An 18648-nucleotide genomic window follows, 5' to 3' on the forward strand; every position below is an offset into this window, starting at 1 on the left:
ATGGTTAAAAGGAAGTGTGTTTCCAAGCCCTGTCAACAGCAGCTTCATTCATTTTGGGGAGAAGGCTTTCTGCCATAGTGAGTGGGAGCAAATGGGTGGGTGGTCAGCAGCTGGGTCCTTTTGCTGAGCTGGGCCAGGGACCCCATGGGGTGAGAATAGCTGTTGTGAAGGGCCTTGTAATGTCTGCTTTGGCCTGAGGAACCAGAAAAGTCTGGGATCTCTAGGCTTTGTTCCTGGAACATAGTGACTGATTTGAAGCCAGAACTCTGGGTTATTTGTACCTGAGTTAAGCTAAGCCAAGAATTTGTGTTAATCATCATCCATTCTCCATCCATTCGTCAATCCATCCATCCATCCACCATCCATCCATCTATCATCCAACTATCATCCTTCCATCCATCCATTCATCCATCTATCATCCATCCATCAATCCTCTATCCATTCCTCCATCCATCATCCATTCATTCTCCATCCATCCATTGTCCATCCATCCATCCTCCATCCATCCATCCATCCATCATCCATCTATTCTCTATCCATGCATTATTTATCCATCAATCCATCCTGTTTATTCATCTATACTCGTCCATCCATCATTCACCCATTCATCTACCCACCCATCCATTCCTCCATCCATTCATCCATGAACACATCCTCTGCCCACTTATTCATTCATCCATCTATCCACCTTCCACCTACCATCCATCCATCTCTCTCCCTCCCTCCCATGTGTATCAGGATCCTGGACTAGGCTTTGGAAATTCAAAGATGATTAGGGCAGGCCCCGCACTCTCCAGAAACTCATTGTCTTGTGGGGATTTCAGACATAGAAACTATTTTAACAGTAACATGTCCTGAGTATGGAGTCAGAAAGGTTCCAAGTATTCTGGGAACACAGCGTTTTTGTTTGGAGACACCTGGACAACAAGTGGAAACAAATGTATATCTTCTTAATCCCAACATGGGCATCTGGTACACCCAGCAGAGTATGTAAGAAGCACAGGGTTTTTATTTCAAAAATCCTTTTATTGACGTATGATTTACATGTAGAAAATTGTGTATGCCATAGCGTGCAGTGCAAAGAATTATTATAAACTGAACATGTCTGTGTAACTAGAATCCATTTTAAATAAGAGAATGCCACCAGCCCCACAGAAGCTCCCACATGCACCTTCTAAGAACTTCCCTCAGTTAAGGATAATCATTATCCTGACTTCTAACAGCATCGATTAGTTTTGCCTCTTCTTGAATGGACTGTCTATATATGGACTTAGACAGTAGGTTCTTGTTTCCATCTGTCCTCTTTTGTTCAGTATTTGTGTCTGGAAGATATGTCAGGGGTCTTTTTGTTTTAGAGACAGGATCTGCCTACATTGCCCAGGCTGTATCAAGCTCCTGGCTTCAAGCAGTTCTCCCACCTCAGCCTCCCAAAGTGCTGCGGTCGCAGGCATGAGTCACTGTGCTGGCCCCAGTACATCAGTTTTGATTTTTGGTAGTTGTAGCTCATTCATTCTCACTCTTCCGTGGCAGGGGTTGCTAACACATTTTTCTGTAAAGAGTCAGATAGTAAATTCTTTAGCCTTTGTGGGCCAGACGATCTTTGTTGCAACTCTAAGTCGGCCAGTGTAGCATGCAAATAGTTATAGACAATATGTAAATCAATGAGTATAGCTGTGTTCCACTAAAACTTTATTTATAATAGCAAGCAGTGGGCCAGATTTGGTGCATGGGCTGTAATTTGCCAGTCCCTGCTGCGTGGTATTCCATTGTAAGGCAAGGTTTTAAGCAACTATATGAAAATATTGAGCTCAGAATTTAGTTTCTTTGGAGGAAAGATATAGGCTGGCTCTGGGTCCCCAGTGGCTTTAGGCTCCAAAACTCCAGGGTACCTTGGCATTGACCTCTGTGTCTGCTCTACTCTTCTCTCCCCACCTCAGCCATATTGAAGGTGGTATCATCGGTCCTGCAGCTTGGAAATATCGTCTTCAAGAAGGAAAGAAACACAGACCAGGCATCCATGCCGGATAACACAGGTACTTGCCACCTTTTCCCAATGACCAATGACGCTGGGGTTGGGGGGGTGGGGAGGGTGACATTTAAACATTGCTTATTTTTCAAGGTGAAGGTATCTGGGATTTTAACAACAGATGGACTATGTTCTTATCACTCACTTTTCGTTTTTCAAACTTTTCAGTGCTCAAGACCCTATGTGGAAAGTTATTGAATCAGATCGCAGGGATAAAAAAAAAAAAAAAAAACCTAATAGTTTTATTTATTTGTTCTTTTTTTGAAAATACAAAATTTTACAAGTTTTAATAGAGACGAGGTCTCGCTGTGTTGCCCAGGCTGATCTTGAACTCCTGAGCTCAAGTGATCCTCCCACCTTGGCCTCCCAAAATGCTGAGATTACAGGCAAGAGTCATCACATCCCACCCCTAATAGTGAGCAGACAAGATCCCGAGGGACCGTCTCTTCTAAAATATTCCACTTAATTGTTTTGTTAAAGAAATATTTCTCAAGCCCCTGCAATATGCCACTGGGATACAGCAAGAAATGACACAAGAGTAGCTCTTCTTATGGTATCTGTGGTCGTCTTGGGGAGACAGACCTCAATTGCCCTGAGAATTAGGGGTGCCAGATAAAATACAGGATGTCCAGATAAATTTCAATTTTAGGTAAACAACAAACCTTTTTTTTAAATGTTAAGTATGTCCCTTGTACCATTTGGACCATGATTATACCAAAAGAGAATTCTTGTTTATCTGAAATTCAGGTTTAACTGAGCATCCTGTAATTTCCCCCTAAATCTGAGAAACCTACCCACAAATAAAGAGTATTTTGTGTTTTGAGAAGCTGGCCTGGCTACCACTATGCTTGTTGGTGGCTGAGCTGAGAGCAAAACTTAGGTTTCTTATTTCCTGGCCCAGGCTGTATATTGTGTTTCTTTTTCCTGCTCCCTGGAGCCCACCTTGATCAAACCTGTTGCAGCCGCTGACTGGGTTTACCTTGCCCACGGCCTGGACAGAGCCAATTAATCAAGACAGGGGAACTGCGATAGAGAAAGAGTAATTCACGCAGAGCCGGCTGCACGGGAGAACAGTTCTATTATTACTCAAATCAGTCTCCTTGAGCATTCGGGGATCAGAGTTTTTAAGCATAATGTGGTTAGGGGGAGGCCAGTGAGTTGGGGGTGCTGATCGGTTGGGTGAGAGACTAAATCACAGGGAGTTGAAGCTGTCCTCTTGCCCTGAGTCAGTTCCTGGACAGAGGCCATAAGATCAGATGAGCCAGTTTCTCCATCTGGGTGGTGTCAGCTGATCCACCTGGTGCCAGGGTTCGCAAAAATATCTCAAGCACTGATCTTAGGTTTTACAATAGTGATGTTATCCCCAGGAGCAATTTAGGGAGGGTCAGACTCTTGTAGCCTCCACTTACAGAACTCCTAAACCATAATTTCTCATCTTTGGGCTAATTTATTATTGCTACAAAGGCAGTCTAGTCCCCAGGCAAGAAGGGGTTTGTTTTGGGAAAGGGTCCTTGTGTTTTAAACTATAAACTAAGAGGCTGGGCATGGTGGCTCATGCCTGTAATCCTAGCACATTGGGAGGCCGAGGCAGGTGGATCACTTGAAGTCAGGAGTTCGAGACCAGCCTGGCCAAGAAGGCGAAACCCTATCTCTACTAAAAATACAAAAATTAGCTTGGCGTGGTGGCGGGCACCTGTAATCCCAGCTACTCAGGAGGCTGAGGCAGGAGAATTGCTTGAACCCAGGAGGCAGAGATTGCAGTGAGCCAAGATTGTGCCACTGTGCTCCAGCCAGGGTGACATAATTAGACCCTGTCTCAAACAAAAACAAAAACAAAAACAAAAACTATAAACTAAGTTCATCCCACAGTTAGTTCGACTTACACCCAGGAATCGTTCAGTGGAGCTTGGAGGTTAGAAGCAAGATGACTCAGTCGGTTAGGTCAGATCTCGTTCAGTGTCTCAGTTATAATTTTGCAGTGGCAGTTTTATTCTCAGGTGTTTGTTATGTATTAGAGTCCCTAAATCTGGCAAATTAATGGAATCCAGATGCCAAGGAAAGACCTCAGGAGAAGAGAAATGAAAAAGCGCTCTTGCCAAGAGATGGGGAAAAAAAATCCTAAAATCACTCTATTTACTCTGCCTTGCACATGCAAAGCAGCATGTAATGCTATTTTCATGTTAAGGGAACAGCTCGTGGTCACACCACTGCACTTCAGCCTGGGTGACAGGAAGACTGCATCTCAAAATAAAAGAAGAGCATTTAGGTTGATTCTAGTGTTTTGCTATTGCAAACAATGCTGCAACACATATCCTAGAAGGGTGAAAAAAATATTTATTGAATAGTAAGTGTTCAGTAAATGTTACTATTAGTAACTATTTAATACTAAGTAACTATTAAATAAATCTCAGGGGCCAGTGGCTCACACCCGTAATCCCAGCACTTGGGGAGGCCGAGGCAGGCGGATTGCCTGAGTTCAGGACTTCGAGACCAGCCTGGACAACACGGTGAAACTCCGTGTCTATTAAAATACAAAAGAAATTAGCTGGGTGTGGTGGCAGGCACCTGTAATCCCAGCTACTCAGGAGGCTGAGGCAGGAGAATGGCTTGAACCTGGGAGGCGAAGGTTGTAGTGAGCTGAGATCGCGCCACTGCACTCCAGCCTGGGCGACAGAGCAAGACTATGTCTCCAAAAAAAATATATAAATCAATCAATCAATCTATCTATCTATCTATCTATCTATCTATCATCTATCTATCTATCTATCTATCCTATCTATCTCAGGGACTTTACGTACTTTACCTTATTTAGTCCTGGGTACCAACAAGGTACCGAAGAGCTGACCCCTTTTAAAGCTGAGAAAAGCAAGACTCTGGGAGGGTAAAGAGCGTTTCCAAAGTCACATGACTTGGAAGTGTGAAGGGACAGGGACTTGCAACTAGAACTACCTGATCCTAAATCCCCAACTGGGGCCTACTTCAGCCCACCCCAATCGTTGCCTCTCAGCAAAATACTAGGGAGCGTGACCACTAATGACAGCAGCCTTTAGGACACTTCAAGCTATATTCACGGTCAGCGGGTCCCATTTCCCCAAGAGAACCCGGTGTATTCACACATCACAAATATCCCATGTGATGCGCCTTCTTGCCAAGCTATTTCTTTTGTGATGCACTCACGATGTTTCTTTTCTCCATCCAGCTGCTCAGAAAGTTTGCCACCTCATGGGAATTAATGTGACAGATTTCACCAGATCCATCCTCACTCCTCGTATCAAGGTTGGGCGAGATGTGGTACAGAAAGCTCAGACAAAAGAACAGGTAATGATGTACCTGCCATTTACTTATCACCCATCCATGCACCCATCCATCCATCCATCCATTCATCCATCTATCCACTCATTCGTGTATTCATTAATCCATTCACCCATGGTCTGCTTCTGTATCTGTCCATCCATCCATCTTTCTATCCACTCATTCATCTGTCTGTTCATCCATCCATCCATCCATTCTTCTGCCCATCTATCTGTTCACCCATCATCTGTCCATCCCTCACTCATCCATCTGTCCATCCATCCATGACCCAGCCATCTGTCCATGACCCAGCCATCTGTCCATTTGTCCATCCATCCATCACCCATCCCGCTGTCATTCCATTCATTCATTCATTCATCTGTCCATCCATCCACCCATCCATCTCTTTATCCCTCATTTATTCAATACTAGAATATTCAAAGTCCCATGTCAGGTTTTGTTTATTTGTTTGCTTTTTGTTTTTGAGCCAGAGTCTTGCTCTGTCGCCCAGGGTGGGTTGCAGTGGTGCCATCACAGCTCGCTGTAGCCTCTGCCTCCCAGATTCAAACGATTCTCCTGCCTCAGTCTCCCAAGCAGCTGGGACTACAGGCATGCACCAAAACGCCTGGCTAATTTTTGTATTTTTAGTAGAGACAGGTTTTTGCCATGTTGGCCAGGCTGGTCTTGAACTCCTGACCTCAAGTGACCCACCTGCCTCGGCCTTCTAAAGTCTGGGATTACAGTGTGAGCCACTGCACCCGGCCAAGAATAAAAATCTTCACCACCCGCCTGGCTTGTGTGAAAATGGAGCCCATTGAGAATAACCGGGTTCCCCGGTTCCCCTCTGCAGGCTGACTTTGCTGTAGAGGCTTTGGCCAAGGCAACGTATGAGCGTCTTTTCCGCTGGATACTCACCCGCGTGAACAAAGCCCTGGACAAGACCCATCGGCAAGGGGCTTCCTTCCTGGGGATCCTGGATATAGCTGGATTTGAGATCTTTGAGGTACAGCTCGGTGGGATCGTAAGAGCCATGGTCTTGGTTCTCTGAGATGGGCTTTTTCTTGGAGGAATCAAGATTTTGGAGAAAGGCATGTAGATGGCTACTGTAGGGTAGGAGGCTGTCTGGTTAAGGGTGGATCCTTGAGGGTATAAGAGACAGAAATCCAACAGGAAATGCATTGGTTTCTGGAACTGAGAAGGCCAGACATGTAGCTGGATCCTGTAGGCAGGGTCTGATCTCCCGCCATCGTTCTCTCTCTCTCTCTGCCTTCCTCCATATTGGCTCCATTCTCAAGCAGGCTCTCCCCTCATGGTGGCAAGATGGCTGCCACAGCTCCAGACTGCCTCTCAGTAATCCTGGCAAAAAAAAAAAAAAATCTCTTTTCTAACAGTTCCAACCAAAATCTTGGAATTAAATCTCACTGACTCTTACTCAGCTGAACTGGGCTACATGGTCACCTCCAAGCCAAGAACTGTTTGCAGGAGCTTGCAATACCTCATGTAGTAGAAATATGGATATTGGATCCCATACCCATGGGTTTGAGAAAAGTTCTCAGAGAAAGGGAAGGTTTTTTTTTTTTGTCTTGTTGTCTTGTTTTGTTTTTGTTTTGTTTTTTTGTTTGTTTTTTTTTTTTTGAGACGGAGTCTCGCTCTGTCGCCCAGGCTGGAGTGCAGTGGCGCAATCTCGGCTCACTGCAAGCTCCGCCTCCCGGGTTCACGCCATTCTCCTGCCTCAGCCTCCCGAGTAGCTGGGACTACAGGCGCCCACCACCACGCCCGGCTAATTGTTTTTTGTATTTTTAGTAGAGATGGGTTTTCACCGTGGTCTCGATCTCCTGACCTCGTGATCCGCCCGCCTCGGCCTCCCAAAGTGCTGGGATTGCAAGCGTGAGCCACCGCGCCCGGCCTTGTTTTGTTTTTTGAGATGGAGTCTTGCTCTGTTGCCCAGACTGGAATGCAGTTTCACAATTTTGTCTCACTGCAGCCTCTGCCTCCTGGGTTCAAGCAATTCTCTTGTCTCAGCCTCCTGAGTAGCTGGGACTACAGGAGTGCACCACTATGACCAGCTAATTTTTTTTTTTTTTTTTTTTAGACAGAGTCTCACTCTGTCGCCCAGGCCGGAGTGCAGTAGTACAATCTTGGCTTACTGCAACCTCCGCCTCCCAGGTTCAAGTGATTCTCCTGCCTCAGCCTCTCAAGTAACTGGGATTAGTGCCACCATGCCTGGCTACTTTTTTTTTTTTTTTTTTTGGTAGAGACGGAGTTTCACCCTGTTGGCCAGGCTAGTCTCTCAAACTCCCAACCTCAAGTGATCCACCGGCCTCGGCTTCCCAAAGTGCTGGGATTACAGGCATGAGCCACCGTGCCTGGCCAATTTTTGTATTTTTAGTAGAGAGAGTTTTTGCTATGTTTGCCAGGCTGGTCACAAACTCCTGACCTCAAGTGATCCTCCCGCCTGGGCCTCCCTAAGTGCTGGGATTACAATCATGAGCACCACACCCAGCCAGGAAGTTTTAAGATTGATAGATATCCTGAAAGAGGTGTACTACTGAGTCACTTTCTCTCTGTGCCTCTGTTTTCACATCTGTAAAATGTTTCCACATTTGTACATGCAGTAGCATGCCTTACGAGGTTTGTCCATCCATAGTTGTGCAGAGGGAGGAGATAAGCATCTTTAAGATGGGTGAGGGCCATGTGATGTCAACTTCGCCAGCCCTGGTGGACTCTAGGCAGCATGTTTTGGGGCCTCAGCCCCGTCTGGGTGCTGGGATGGCAGAACAGGATGTGGGCAAGCCATGGGGGTGCTGTCAGGTGGAGCTTCCTTGGGGCTCCTTGTCTTCTGACTTCATACTAAGATGCTCACGCCCCGCCCCCACGCCATGTGCTCAGGTGAACTCCTTCGAGCAGCTGTGCATCAACTACACCAACGAGAAGCTGCAGCAGCTCTTCAACCACACCATGTTCATCCTGGAGCAGGAGGAGTACCAGCGCGAGGGCATCGAGTGGAACTTCATTGACTTTGGGCTGGACCTACAGCCCTGCATCGAGCTCATCGAGCGGCCGGTGAGGGGCACGTGGGTGTGCGGGGCTCCATCACACCTTGCACACGTATGTGGCCTCTGTGGAGCTGACGTGGACCCCACACTCTCCCCATGCGCATAGCATTCCCCCCACCCAATCCATCACCCAGTCGTGAAAGGCTGTAAGCTGAATCCTCGTGAACTGTTACAATTTCCATTAACCCACATTTTCATATCAAAGGTATTTTCTTTAATTTCTGCCTTCCTTCCATCCTCTTTTTCCTTCCTTTTTTTCTTCCCTACCGTCTTTCCCTTCCCTTTCCTTCTCTGCCATTTGTTTTTTGTTTTTTTGTTTTTTTTTTAAATGACATGGTCTGACTCTGTTGCCCAGGCTGGAGTGCAGTGGCGTAATCTCCACCTCCCCGGTTCAAGTGATCCTCTTGCCTCAGCCTCCCAAGTAGCTCAGACTACAGGCGCACACCACCACGCCTTGCAGTAACTTTTGTATTTTTAGTAGAGACAGGGTTTCTACTAATTAGCCAGGCCTGGTGGTGCATGCCTGTGTTCCCAGCTATTTGGGAGGCTGAGGTGGGAGGATTGCTTGAGCCCTGGAGGGAGAGGTTGCCGTGAGTCGAGATTGCACCACTGCATTCCAGCCTGGATAACAGAGTGAGACCCTGTCTCCAAAAAAAACTTTTCTAACAGGATCCTAGGTGAATTCAAGTCAAGCAACAAATTCATTTGCAAGAATTATGAACTCTTCATGATGTTGTCTGCATGTTGCCCACTAGGGGGCGGCAGCAAACATTATGTTCTGCCTTCCATCCCTGATACTGGTCCATTGGTCACAGGGTAATTTGAGAGTAGATTTGGAAGCATGGGGGTCATAAACTCATCTTTATATGTGGGCAAATATAGTATCAGTGTTCTCTCTGACTCAAGCCCTACTTGTCTCCCACAGAACAACCCTCCAGGTGTGCTGGCCCTGCTGGATGAGGAGTGCTGGTTCCCCAAAGCCACGGACAAGTCTTTCGTGGAGAAGCTGTGCACAGAGCAGGGCAGCCACCCCAAGTTCCAGAAGCCCAAGCAGCTCAAGGACAAGACTGAGTTCTCCATCATCCATTATGCTGGGAAGGTACCAGCCACGGGGCCCAGGGGAACTCTGTCTCAGGGGAGCCCCAGTGGCTGCTCAGCACAGAGATAGTGTGAGAGTGGCAGAACCTTGGGCTGCCTGGAAACTGCAAAGGCATCTGCTACTAAGCAAATCCCAACCAAGTCCTATTTGTAATTTGTCTACGCATCTGTAAGGCATCAGCTGCAGCCACTCTCATGTTTTCCAACCGTGATGTCCAGGCAGTTCTTTCTTTCTGTTTTTGTTGGAGACAGAGTCTCGCTTTGTTGCCCAGGCTGGAGTGCAGTGGTTCGCTCATAGCTCACTACAGCCTCAACCTTCTGGGTCACACGATCCTCCTGCCTCAGCCTCCCAAGCAGCTGGGACTACAGGTGTACACACCATGCCCAGCTAAATTATTTTTTCTTTTTTGAGATGGAATTTTGCTCTTGTCATCCAGGCTGGAATGCAATGGCGTGATCTCTGCTAACTGCAACCTCTGCCTCTGGGTTCAAGAGATTCTCCTGCCTCAGCCTCCCAAATAGCTGGGATTACAGGCATCTGCCACCACACCCAGCTAATTTTTGTATTTTTAGTAGAGAAGGGGTTTCACCATGTTGGCCAGGCTGGTCTCAAACTCCTGACCTCAGGTGATCCACTCGTCTCAGCCTCCCAAAGTGCTGGGATTACAGGCATGAGCCACCGTGCCTGGCCACCCAGCTAAATTTTTAAATTATGTATAGAGATGGGGTCTTGCTATGTTGCCCAGGCTGGTCTTGAACTCCTGGGCTCAAGCGATCCCCCCACCTCGCCTTCCTGAAGTGCTGGGGTTATGAGCACGAGCCACTGCACCTGGCCTCAGCCTGCTTTTCTTGTACAGACTCTAAATCCTTCCTGCTACAAATTATACCCAACAGGCGAGGCCAACTGGAATGGGGTGACTAATACATCCACACCTGGCTTCAACAAAAATCTCCCATGTCACAGCCTTGAGTTTGCTATTGCCACCCTGTTCTGACCAGGGAAATCTATGATGGTTGTATTCGTCATCATCATCATCAACATGCCTTGGCTGTTATTGTATAGGCCCTTGCCCTATGGCTGTCAAGGGTCCTGGATAATGTACAAAGGACATAGCTTAGTGTGGCTTGCAGAATTGTAGTATTCTGTTGACTCCTCAGTAGCCCCACTGCCTCAAGGGAATAGGCAATCCTGTCTACCAGGGGCTGGCAATAGAGTCCAGTCTGGCCCACAGCTTGTTATTGTAAATAAAGTTTTATTGGAACACAGCCATGCCCATTTGTATACATAATGTCTATGATTGGCTGCTTTCGTACTATAGCACCAGAGTTGAGTAGCTGCGACAAAGACTGTATGACTTGGCTGGGCGTGGTGCCTCACGCCTGTAATCCCAGCACCAAGGCAGGTGGATCACTTGAGGTCAGCAGTTTGAGACTGGCCTGGCCAACATGGTGAAACCCAGTCTCTGCTAAAAATACAAAAAAAAAAAAAAAATTAGCCAGGCGTGGTGGCACACACCTGTAATCTCAGCTACCCAGGAGGCTTAGGCAAGAGAACTGCTTGACCCAGGAAGGTGGAGGTTGCAGTGAGCTGAGATCACACCACTGCACTCCAGACTGGGCAACGGAGAATGACTCTGTCTCAAAAAAAAAAAAAAAAGAAACAAACAAACAAACAAAAAAACACTGTATGACTTGCCAAGCCAAAAATATCTACTATCTGAGCCTTCACCAAAAGTTTCCCAACTCCTAGCCTATATTCAAGGGGGTATATGTTCCTTTAAGCATATAGAGACAACACTTTTCTTTCCCCTACTTCATCAGTGGATTTTTTTTATTATTATTTGCAGTCTTCTCTCAGATCAAGCCTAGCTATTATCCAGATAACCCACATCCCATGATAACCCAGCAAAGCTGTATTATCAGTTCCTTTCATTTAATATTCACCATAATAAAAATTAGGGCTTTGGGCGTGGTCAGTGTTTGAGTCAGGAATGTAAAAAGCCTATGTGTCCTTTGTCTGTATATCCATATATCAGGATCTCTGAGTTACAAATTATGCTCATTAGAGAGTGGAAAAGAGGATGTCATGCTTAATTAATTAATTAATTAATTAATTTTGAGACAGAGTCTCACTCTGTCGCCCAGGCTGGAGTCCAGTGGTGCAATCTCAGCTCACTGCAACCTCCGCCTCCCAGGTTGAAGCGATTCTCCTGCCTCAGCCTCCCTAGTAGCTGGGATTACAGGCGTGCACCACCATGCTTGGCTAATTTTTTTTTTTTTTTTTTAATTTTTAGTAGAGATGGGGTTTCACCATGTTGGTCAGGTTGGTCTCAAACACCTGACCTCAGATGATCCACCCACCTTGGCCTTCCAAAGTCCTGGGATTACCGGCGTGAGCCACTACGCTTGGCCGCCATGCTTAATTTCTAAACCAGGATGATTGGGAAGATGATGAGGAGGGAATTTTGCATGTCGGCGGGAGGGTATCTGCTGTCATGAAATCTCTTAATCGTGTGTAACTCACAGGCACTGTACTGGCTTAGGAGGAGGGAGGCTACCACAGCAGCGTTAGTAGGAGAATATGGAACGGAAACTAGGCTTTCCCAGCGATGGCTATCATTGGCTGATGTCCTACTACGTGGGCACAGGTCCCTGGGCTGTTGGTCTCTTCATTGGTGTTTGTGGAGTCCCATCATGGTGGTCATAAATGTCATTTCCTCTCTGATCTCAGAAGATCTGGAAAGACAATGGGCGGGCTGGGGTCCTGGCCTTGGTTTCTAAGTTTCTAGTTTCCCAGGGCTTCTGACCAGCAGGGTGTCCTTGGCAGGTGGACTACAATGCGAGTGCCTGGCTGACAAAGAACATGGACCCACTGAATGACAACGTGACTTCCCTGCTGAATGCCTCCTCTGACAAGTTTGTGGCCGACCTGTGGAAGGACGGTAAGGCCTTCTCTGCTCGGGTCCACGTTCTGCTTTGAGCTGAAGAGTTGAACACCCAAGTCCCCCGACTCCCACACCTGCCGCAGGAGGGGAGGCCTTAGCATGGGGGCAGGGCAGGAAAAGCATTGGCATGTGCTGGTGATGTCTTGTTGAAACAATCTCTTCCTGAATGGGGGTCCCTGAGCCCCTCAATCCTACATGTCCCCAGGGGATGAGGTCCTGAGGTCAGGGCTCAAGCAACAGATGGGAGAAACAGCACGCCAGGCACAGGGAGTTAGACTGCCCTGTCCAGAGTCAGAAAGACTTCACTGCATCTTGTCTCTGCCACCTCCTAGCTCTGTGGTCTTGGATGAGTCACTCAATGTTGTTAAGCTTCATTGTCCTCATTAGTAAAACAAGGAAACACAATAATAGTTGCTGTCTCTACTAGCGGTATTGTGAGGGTTAAATTAGACCAGTGGTGCTCAAACTCCAGCAGGCATCACGACCCCCTGGAGGGCTTTATTTATTTATTTAGGGACACAGTCTTGCTGTGTCACCCAGGCTGGAGTGCAGTGGTGTGATCTTGGCTCACTGCAGCCTCCACCTCCTGGGTTCCAGTGATTTTCCTGCCTCAGCCTCCCAAGTAGCTGGGATTACAGGCACACGCCACCATGCCTGGCTAATTTTTGTATTTTTAGTAGAGACGGGGTTCCCCCATGTTGGCCAGGCTGGTCTCAAACTCCTGACCTCAGGTGATCCACCCGCCTCAGCCTCCCAAAGTGCTGGGATTACAGGCGTGAGCCACCGTGCCTGGCCCTCTTTGGAGGGCTTTTTAAAACCCTGATGGCTGGGCCTACCCTAAGATCTGATTCTGCACGTCTGGGGTCAGGGATGGGGTGGGCCTGAAAACATTCATCCCAGGCGATGCTGCTGGTCTAGGGACCACACTCCGGCTCCCTTTGAGAACCAGTGAATAGATGATTCCTGTGAAGAGCTGCTGGAGTGATGATGAGGGGAGGGGGTTTGCTGTTTGTCCCTGGCCGTCAGTGTCCACAGCAGGTTTTATTCTTGGCACAGGGCCCATGGGCCTGGGGCTTACAGGACTGGTCTTCCCTTGTTTTAAGTATGCTAAAAAAGGCTCCAGGAAGGGCCAGCTGTGCCCTAACCATATGCCAGGCTCTGGGCCTAGGGAACAGCATCGCACCCTGGGTCTGTGTCACCCCAGGACACATGATGAAGCCTGCAGTCCCTCCCCTGCGGGACCCACAGTCTTGTAGGAGAGATGAGACTCTCAAAGACAAGCAGAGAGACAAGGATGAAGCTGCGCGCGGTGGCTCACACCTGTAATCTCAGCACTTTGGGAAGCTGAGGCGGGAGGATCACTTGAGGTCAAGAGTTCGAGACCAGTCTGGCCAACGTGGTGAAACCCTGTCTCTACTAAAAATACAAAAACTAATTGGGCATGGTGGTGGGCACCTGTAATCTCAGCTACTCAGGAGGCTGAGGGAGGAGAATTGCTTGAACCTGGGAGGTGCAGGTTGCAGTGAGCTGAGATTGCGCCACTGGACTCCAGCTTGGGCAAAAGAGCAAGACTCTGTCTTGAAGAAATAAAACTAAAAATAAAAAAATAAAAATAAAAACAGAAAAAAATTAGGCGTGCTGGTGGGTGCCCGTAATCCCAGCTACTCAGGAGGCTGAGGCAGGAGAATCACCTGAACCTGGGGGTGGAGGTTGCAGTGAGCCGAGATCGCACCACTGCTCTCCAGCTGGGCGACAGAGTGAGACTTTGTCTCAAAAAAAAAAAAAGATTGTTACATGGAATCTGAGTACAAGGTGAAGAAATGGTGCCGTCCATGGCCTGTGGGTTGGGCTTGGCATGTGCAGGACCTGCTGGGCTGGTAGAAAAAGAACCTTGGTGGTGGTGGTAGTGGTGGTGATGATGATGATGATGATGATGGCGGGGCGTGGTGGCTCACGCCTGTAATCCCAGCACTTTGGGAGGCCAGGGTGGGGGAATCACCTGAAGTGGGGAGTTCGAGACCAGCCTGACCAACATGGAGAAACTCCATCTCTACTAAAAATACAAAAAAAATTAGCCAGGCTTGGTGGTGCATGCCTGTAGTCCCAGCTACTCGGGAGGCTGAGGCAGGAGAATTGCTAGAACCCGGGAGGCAGAGGTTGTGGTGAGTCGAGGTCGCGCCATTGCACTCCAGCCTGGCCAACAAGAGTGAAACTCTGTCTCAATAAAATATAATAATAATAATACCTATTTTTGTTGAGCACTTACTGATGTGCCAGGCTTCTATCTTGGAGTGTGTGCTGTATCTTCTGCCTCAGAATATTTCTTCCATGGATACCTGCATGGTTACCCACTCATTTCTTACTGGTTTCTGCTCACATATCAACTTAGCAGAGCCCACCACCTCCTTATCTAAGAGAGCACCCTCATCACTCTCTCTCCGCTTTACCCTATTTTTATTTTTCTAAGCACACCTCACTACTCAAGATATTCCATACCTAACATCTGTGATCACTGTCTGTCTCCTTCCCTGTGATATAAGTGGGGTGAGGGGGCCGGGTCTTCTTTTGTTCACGGCGGTGTCCCCAGGGCCTGGAGCACAGAAGGTCCTCAATAACTATTTGCTGGTGGATGAAGGATTGGAGGCTGGCAGGGAACAAGTGCCTTCTGTGCCTTATTTTCTTATCCCTGCCCTAGAAGGTAGATGGTGTTATTACCTCCCTTTTGTAGAAAGGAAGACTGAGGCACAGGATGGTGCCAAGCCAAGGCTAGTCAGCGAGTGGACAGCAAGAGCGGGCTTGACTCCTGGGTCAGTGTGACTCCATCACAGGGAATTTGTTCTTTCTGCCACTCAGGTGCACTCAGGATTTCCCCAATAGACAATGCTTGGAAACCCTGACTGCCGAAGGAGGCATTGGTGATGGAAGGAAAGATTGGAGTGGGCAGGTTGGTGGGTGGGGCTGGGTCTGGGCCTCTGGCCTATTTAGGGGTGAGTGGGCCAGAGGCTGATGCCACCCTGGCTGTGCCCCATAGTGGACCGCATCGTGGGCCTGGACCAGATGGCCAAGATGACGGAGAGCTCGCTGCCCAGCGCCTCCAAGACCAAGAAGGGCATGTTCCGCACAGTGGGGCAGCTGTACAAGGAGCAGCTGGGCAAGCTGATGACCACGCTGCGCAACACCACGCCCAACTTCGTGCGCTGCATCATCCCCAACCACGAGAAGAGGGTGAGGCCCGCCGCCCAGACCCTGGGGCTCCCAGAAGCCAGGGCTGCCCCAAGTGGTCACAGTGTCCCCCGGCGCCCTCCGCCCCGACCCACCCTGAGGACCCCATTTGCCATGTGGGGAAGGCTATCTGAATCTCGGACCCATTCCCCATCCCTGGAGGCAAAGGAGGAAGGGAGGATGCATCCAGAGACTTTTCAGCCGTGGAGTTGCTGTGCCCGTCATCCAGCCACTCGTTCATTCATTATCCCAGGAAGTATTCACTGGGCTCCTCCCTGTGCTGGGTGCTGGGGAGACAGTGTTAGAAAAATTGTAGCCCTTGCCTGTGGGTTTCTCATAATCTGGTGCAGGCATCTTCAGCTTGGGGCGATTGTGTCCTCTATGTGGACATGTCTACAGACATTTTTGGTTGTCACAACCAGGAGGGGGCTGCTAGTCAGCATCTAGTGGGTAGGGGCCAGGGATGCCCTAAGCATTGTACAATGCACAGGATGGTCCCTCAACCCCCAAGCACAGAATCCCTCCAAGACGCCAGAAGTGCTGAGGTTATGGGAGACATGGGGAGCGGTAAACACACAGCTGATGACGGTGATGGAAAGTGGTCAATTAGGAGAACACCAAAGAGCCAGGGCTCCTCCCACAGCCTCAGGACTCAGAGAAAGCTTCTGGTGAACTTGAACGTTAAGAATGTGTGGCCATCAACTTGGTGGTGACGTGGAAGACAGGGTGGGGCCTAGGATAAGCAGAGGGCCCAGGATAGGCAAGAGTGTGGAGGTGAGAAATAAAGGATCTAGGTAAGAAAATGCTAGATAGTGTCAGGCGTGTGGCTCATGCCTGTAATCCCAGCTACTCAGGAGGCTGAGAAACAAAAATCTCTTGAACCTAGGAGGCGGAGGTCGCAGTGAGCTGAGATTGCACCACTGCATTCCAGCCTGGGCAGCAGAGTGAGACTCCATCTAAAAAAAAAAAAAAAAAAAAAAAGGAAAGGAAAGAAAATGCTAAATACGTCATTTCATGTTGCAAATGTGTGATGGCTTGACGTAGGAATCAGATGGCGTGAGGTAGGAATGAGGCTGAATGGGTAGACAGGGGCTAGATCGTGGTGTTCCTTGGGTTCTTTCTGGAGCTTGGCCTTCTCTCTCTAGGCATGCCATTGAGGGTGTTTAAGCAGGGCTATGTCATGGTTAGATTTACATTTTAGGAAGTGAATGAGGGAGCTGGGCATATGCTGGCTCATGCCTATAATCCCAACACTTTGGGAGGTTGAGGTGGGAGGATCACTTGAGACCAGGTATTCAAGGCCAGCCTGGGCAACATAGCAAGACCCTATATCTACAAAAACATTTTTAAAATTTATCCAGGCATGGTAGCACATGCCTGTGATCCCAAATACTTGGGAGGCTGATTTGGGAGGATCACTTGAGCCCAGGAGTTTGAGGCTGCAGTGAGCCATGATCGCGCCACTGGACTCCAGCCTGGGTGACAGAATGGGACCCTATCTCAAAAAATAAAAAGGATAAAGGGATTGAGGGGAGAGGCAAGACCGGAGAGACAAGACCAGGTGGGTGGTTTCTGTGGTTGTCCAGGCAGGAGAAGATAGTGGAGACAATGGTGGTGAAGAGAAGTGGGGGGGGTTGGGAGATATTTGGGAGCTAGAAGCAATCAAACTGCTGATGGACAGGAAGTGAGGGAGAGGAGGTGATGAGGAGGAAGCCCCAGGTTCCAGCCAGGCGATGCTAGTGTCACCAAAAACCAGAGAGATCATGAGGCAGCCATTGCCAAAGCAAAGAGATGAAAACCCAGAGAGGGGGCATTGCTTTGCCCCTCGGCCCTCAGCTGAGCCCTCCCTGGGTGCTTCTGTTGGTACCCTCGTGGCCTGGCCAGGGGGGTTATCCAGGTAGGAGGTCTGGGGCTTTGCTGTGCCGTGGGTCCTGGCCCCAGGGATTCACTGCCCTCTTTGGCCTTTGCAGTCCGGCAAGCTGGATGCGTTCCTGGTACTGGAGCAGCTGCGGTGCAATGGGGTGCTGGAAGGCATTCGCATCTGCCGGCAGGGCTTCCCCAACCGGATCGTCTTCCAGGAGTTCCGCCAACGGTAAGTCCCAAGGTCTGGCCCAGGTAGGGCAGGGGGTGAGCGGGACTGGGCAGAGGAATGGATGCTGGAGGTACGCGGGGTGACTTCTGCTCTGTGTTTCAAGCTACGAGATCCTGGCGGCGAATGCCATCCCCAAAGGCTTCATGGACGGGAAGCAGGCCTGCATTCTCATGGTGAGCCCAGAAGTCCACCAGAGACCTCCCAACCTCTGGCCGCAAACCACCTGCTGCTCTTGGGGGGACCGTTCTTACCCATGTCATCACTGGCCAAATGGCACAGCGGAAATCAGGAGCTCTTCTTTTCCTTCCTTTTGCAGATCAAAGCGCTGGAACTTGACCCCAACTTATATAGGATAGGGCAGAGCAAAATCTTCTTCCGAACTGGGGTCCTGGCCCACCTGGAGGAGGAACGAGATTTGAAGATCACCGATGTCATCATGGCCTTCCAGGCGATGTGTCGTGGCTACTTGGCCAGAAAGTAAAGATGCTTTCCTGCATCCTAATACCTCAAACGCAAATCACAAACAGGGCCTTTCTGTTCTGATTCCCCGATTCTAAGAGGCTACCTGTTTAAGATGCATCATTGACTGAGTGACAGCCTTTTCTTGAGGGGAAAGAAATGCTTCTACTTTAAATAAATGTACCAGTTACGAATGCAGGAAAGGAATGAGTTTTGGACCTGGGTTCTCATCCTGAATGCCCCAGTTTTTGCTGATGAACCTTGGGCAAGTTACTCTACCTCTCTGAGCTTCGAGTTTTTTAGCTGAAAACAGCATAATCATTTTGACCTCAGAGAGCTGTTCATGAGGTGTCACTAAGATAACGCATGATGAGAGCTTAGAACAGTGCCTGGTTGTCAGGTCAGAAATGATTGTTGTTGTTTTTATCTCCCTCCCTCCCTCCCTCCTTCCCTTCCTTC

The 18648-nt window shown here is 48.7% G+C and overlaps 1 protein-coding gene across 3 annotated transcripts in view; it reads left to right on the forward strand.

The window, feature by feature from the left end:
• MYH11 (myosin heavy chain 11) overlaps positions 1–18648 on the forward strand; it is a 153379-nt gene that overhangs the window by 91889 nt on the left and 42842 nt on the right. For all 3 annotated transcript variants that reach the window (XM_032145242.2, XM_032145244.2, XM_058433910.1), the window contains exons 10-19: positions 1938–2033; positions 5226–5344; positions 6168–6320; positions 8207–8380; positions 9299–9472; positions 12299–12413; positions 15448–15641; positions 17609–17730; positions 17834–17903; positions 18047–18207. In XM_032145242.2, coding sequence (XP_032001133.1) covers positions 1938–2033; positions 5226–5344; positions 6168–6320; positions 8207–8380; positions 9299–9472; positions 12299–12413; positions 15448–15641; positions 17609–17730; positions 17834–17903; positions 18047–18207 — 1378 coding nt within the window. The remainder of the gene's footprint in view (positions 1–1937; positions 2034–5225; positions 5345–6167; positions 6321–8206; positions 8381–9298; positions 9473–12298; positions 12414–15447; positions 15642–17608; positions 17731–17833; positions 17904–18046; positions 18208–18648) is intronic.

This window comes from Hylobates moloch, unplaced genomic scaffold (assembly GCF_009828535.3).
Source record: "Hylobates moloch isolate HMO894 unplaced genomic scaffold, HMol_V3 SCAFFOLD_23, whole genome shotgun sequence".
Classification (NCBI taxonomy): Eukaryota; Metazoa; Chordata; class Mammalia; order Primates; family Hylobatidae; genus Hylobates; species Hylobates moloch.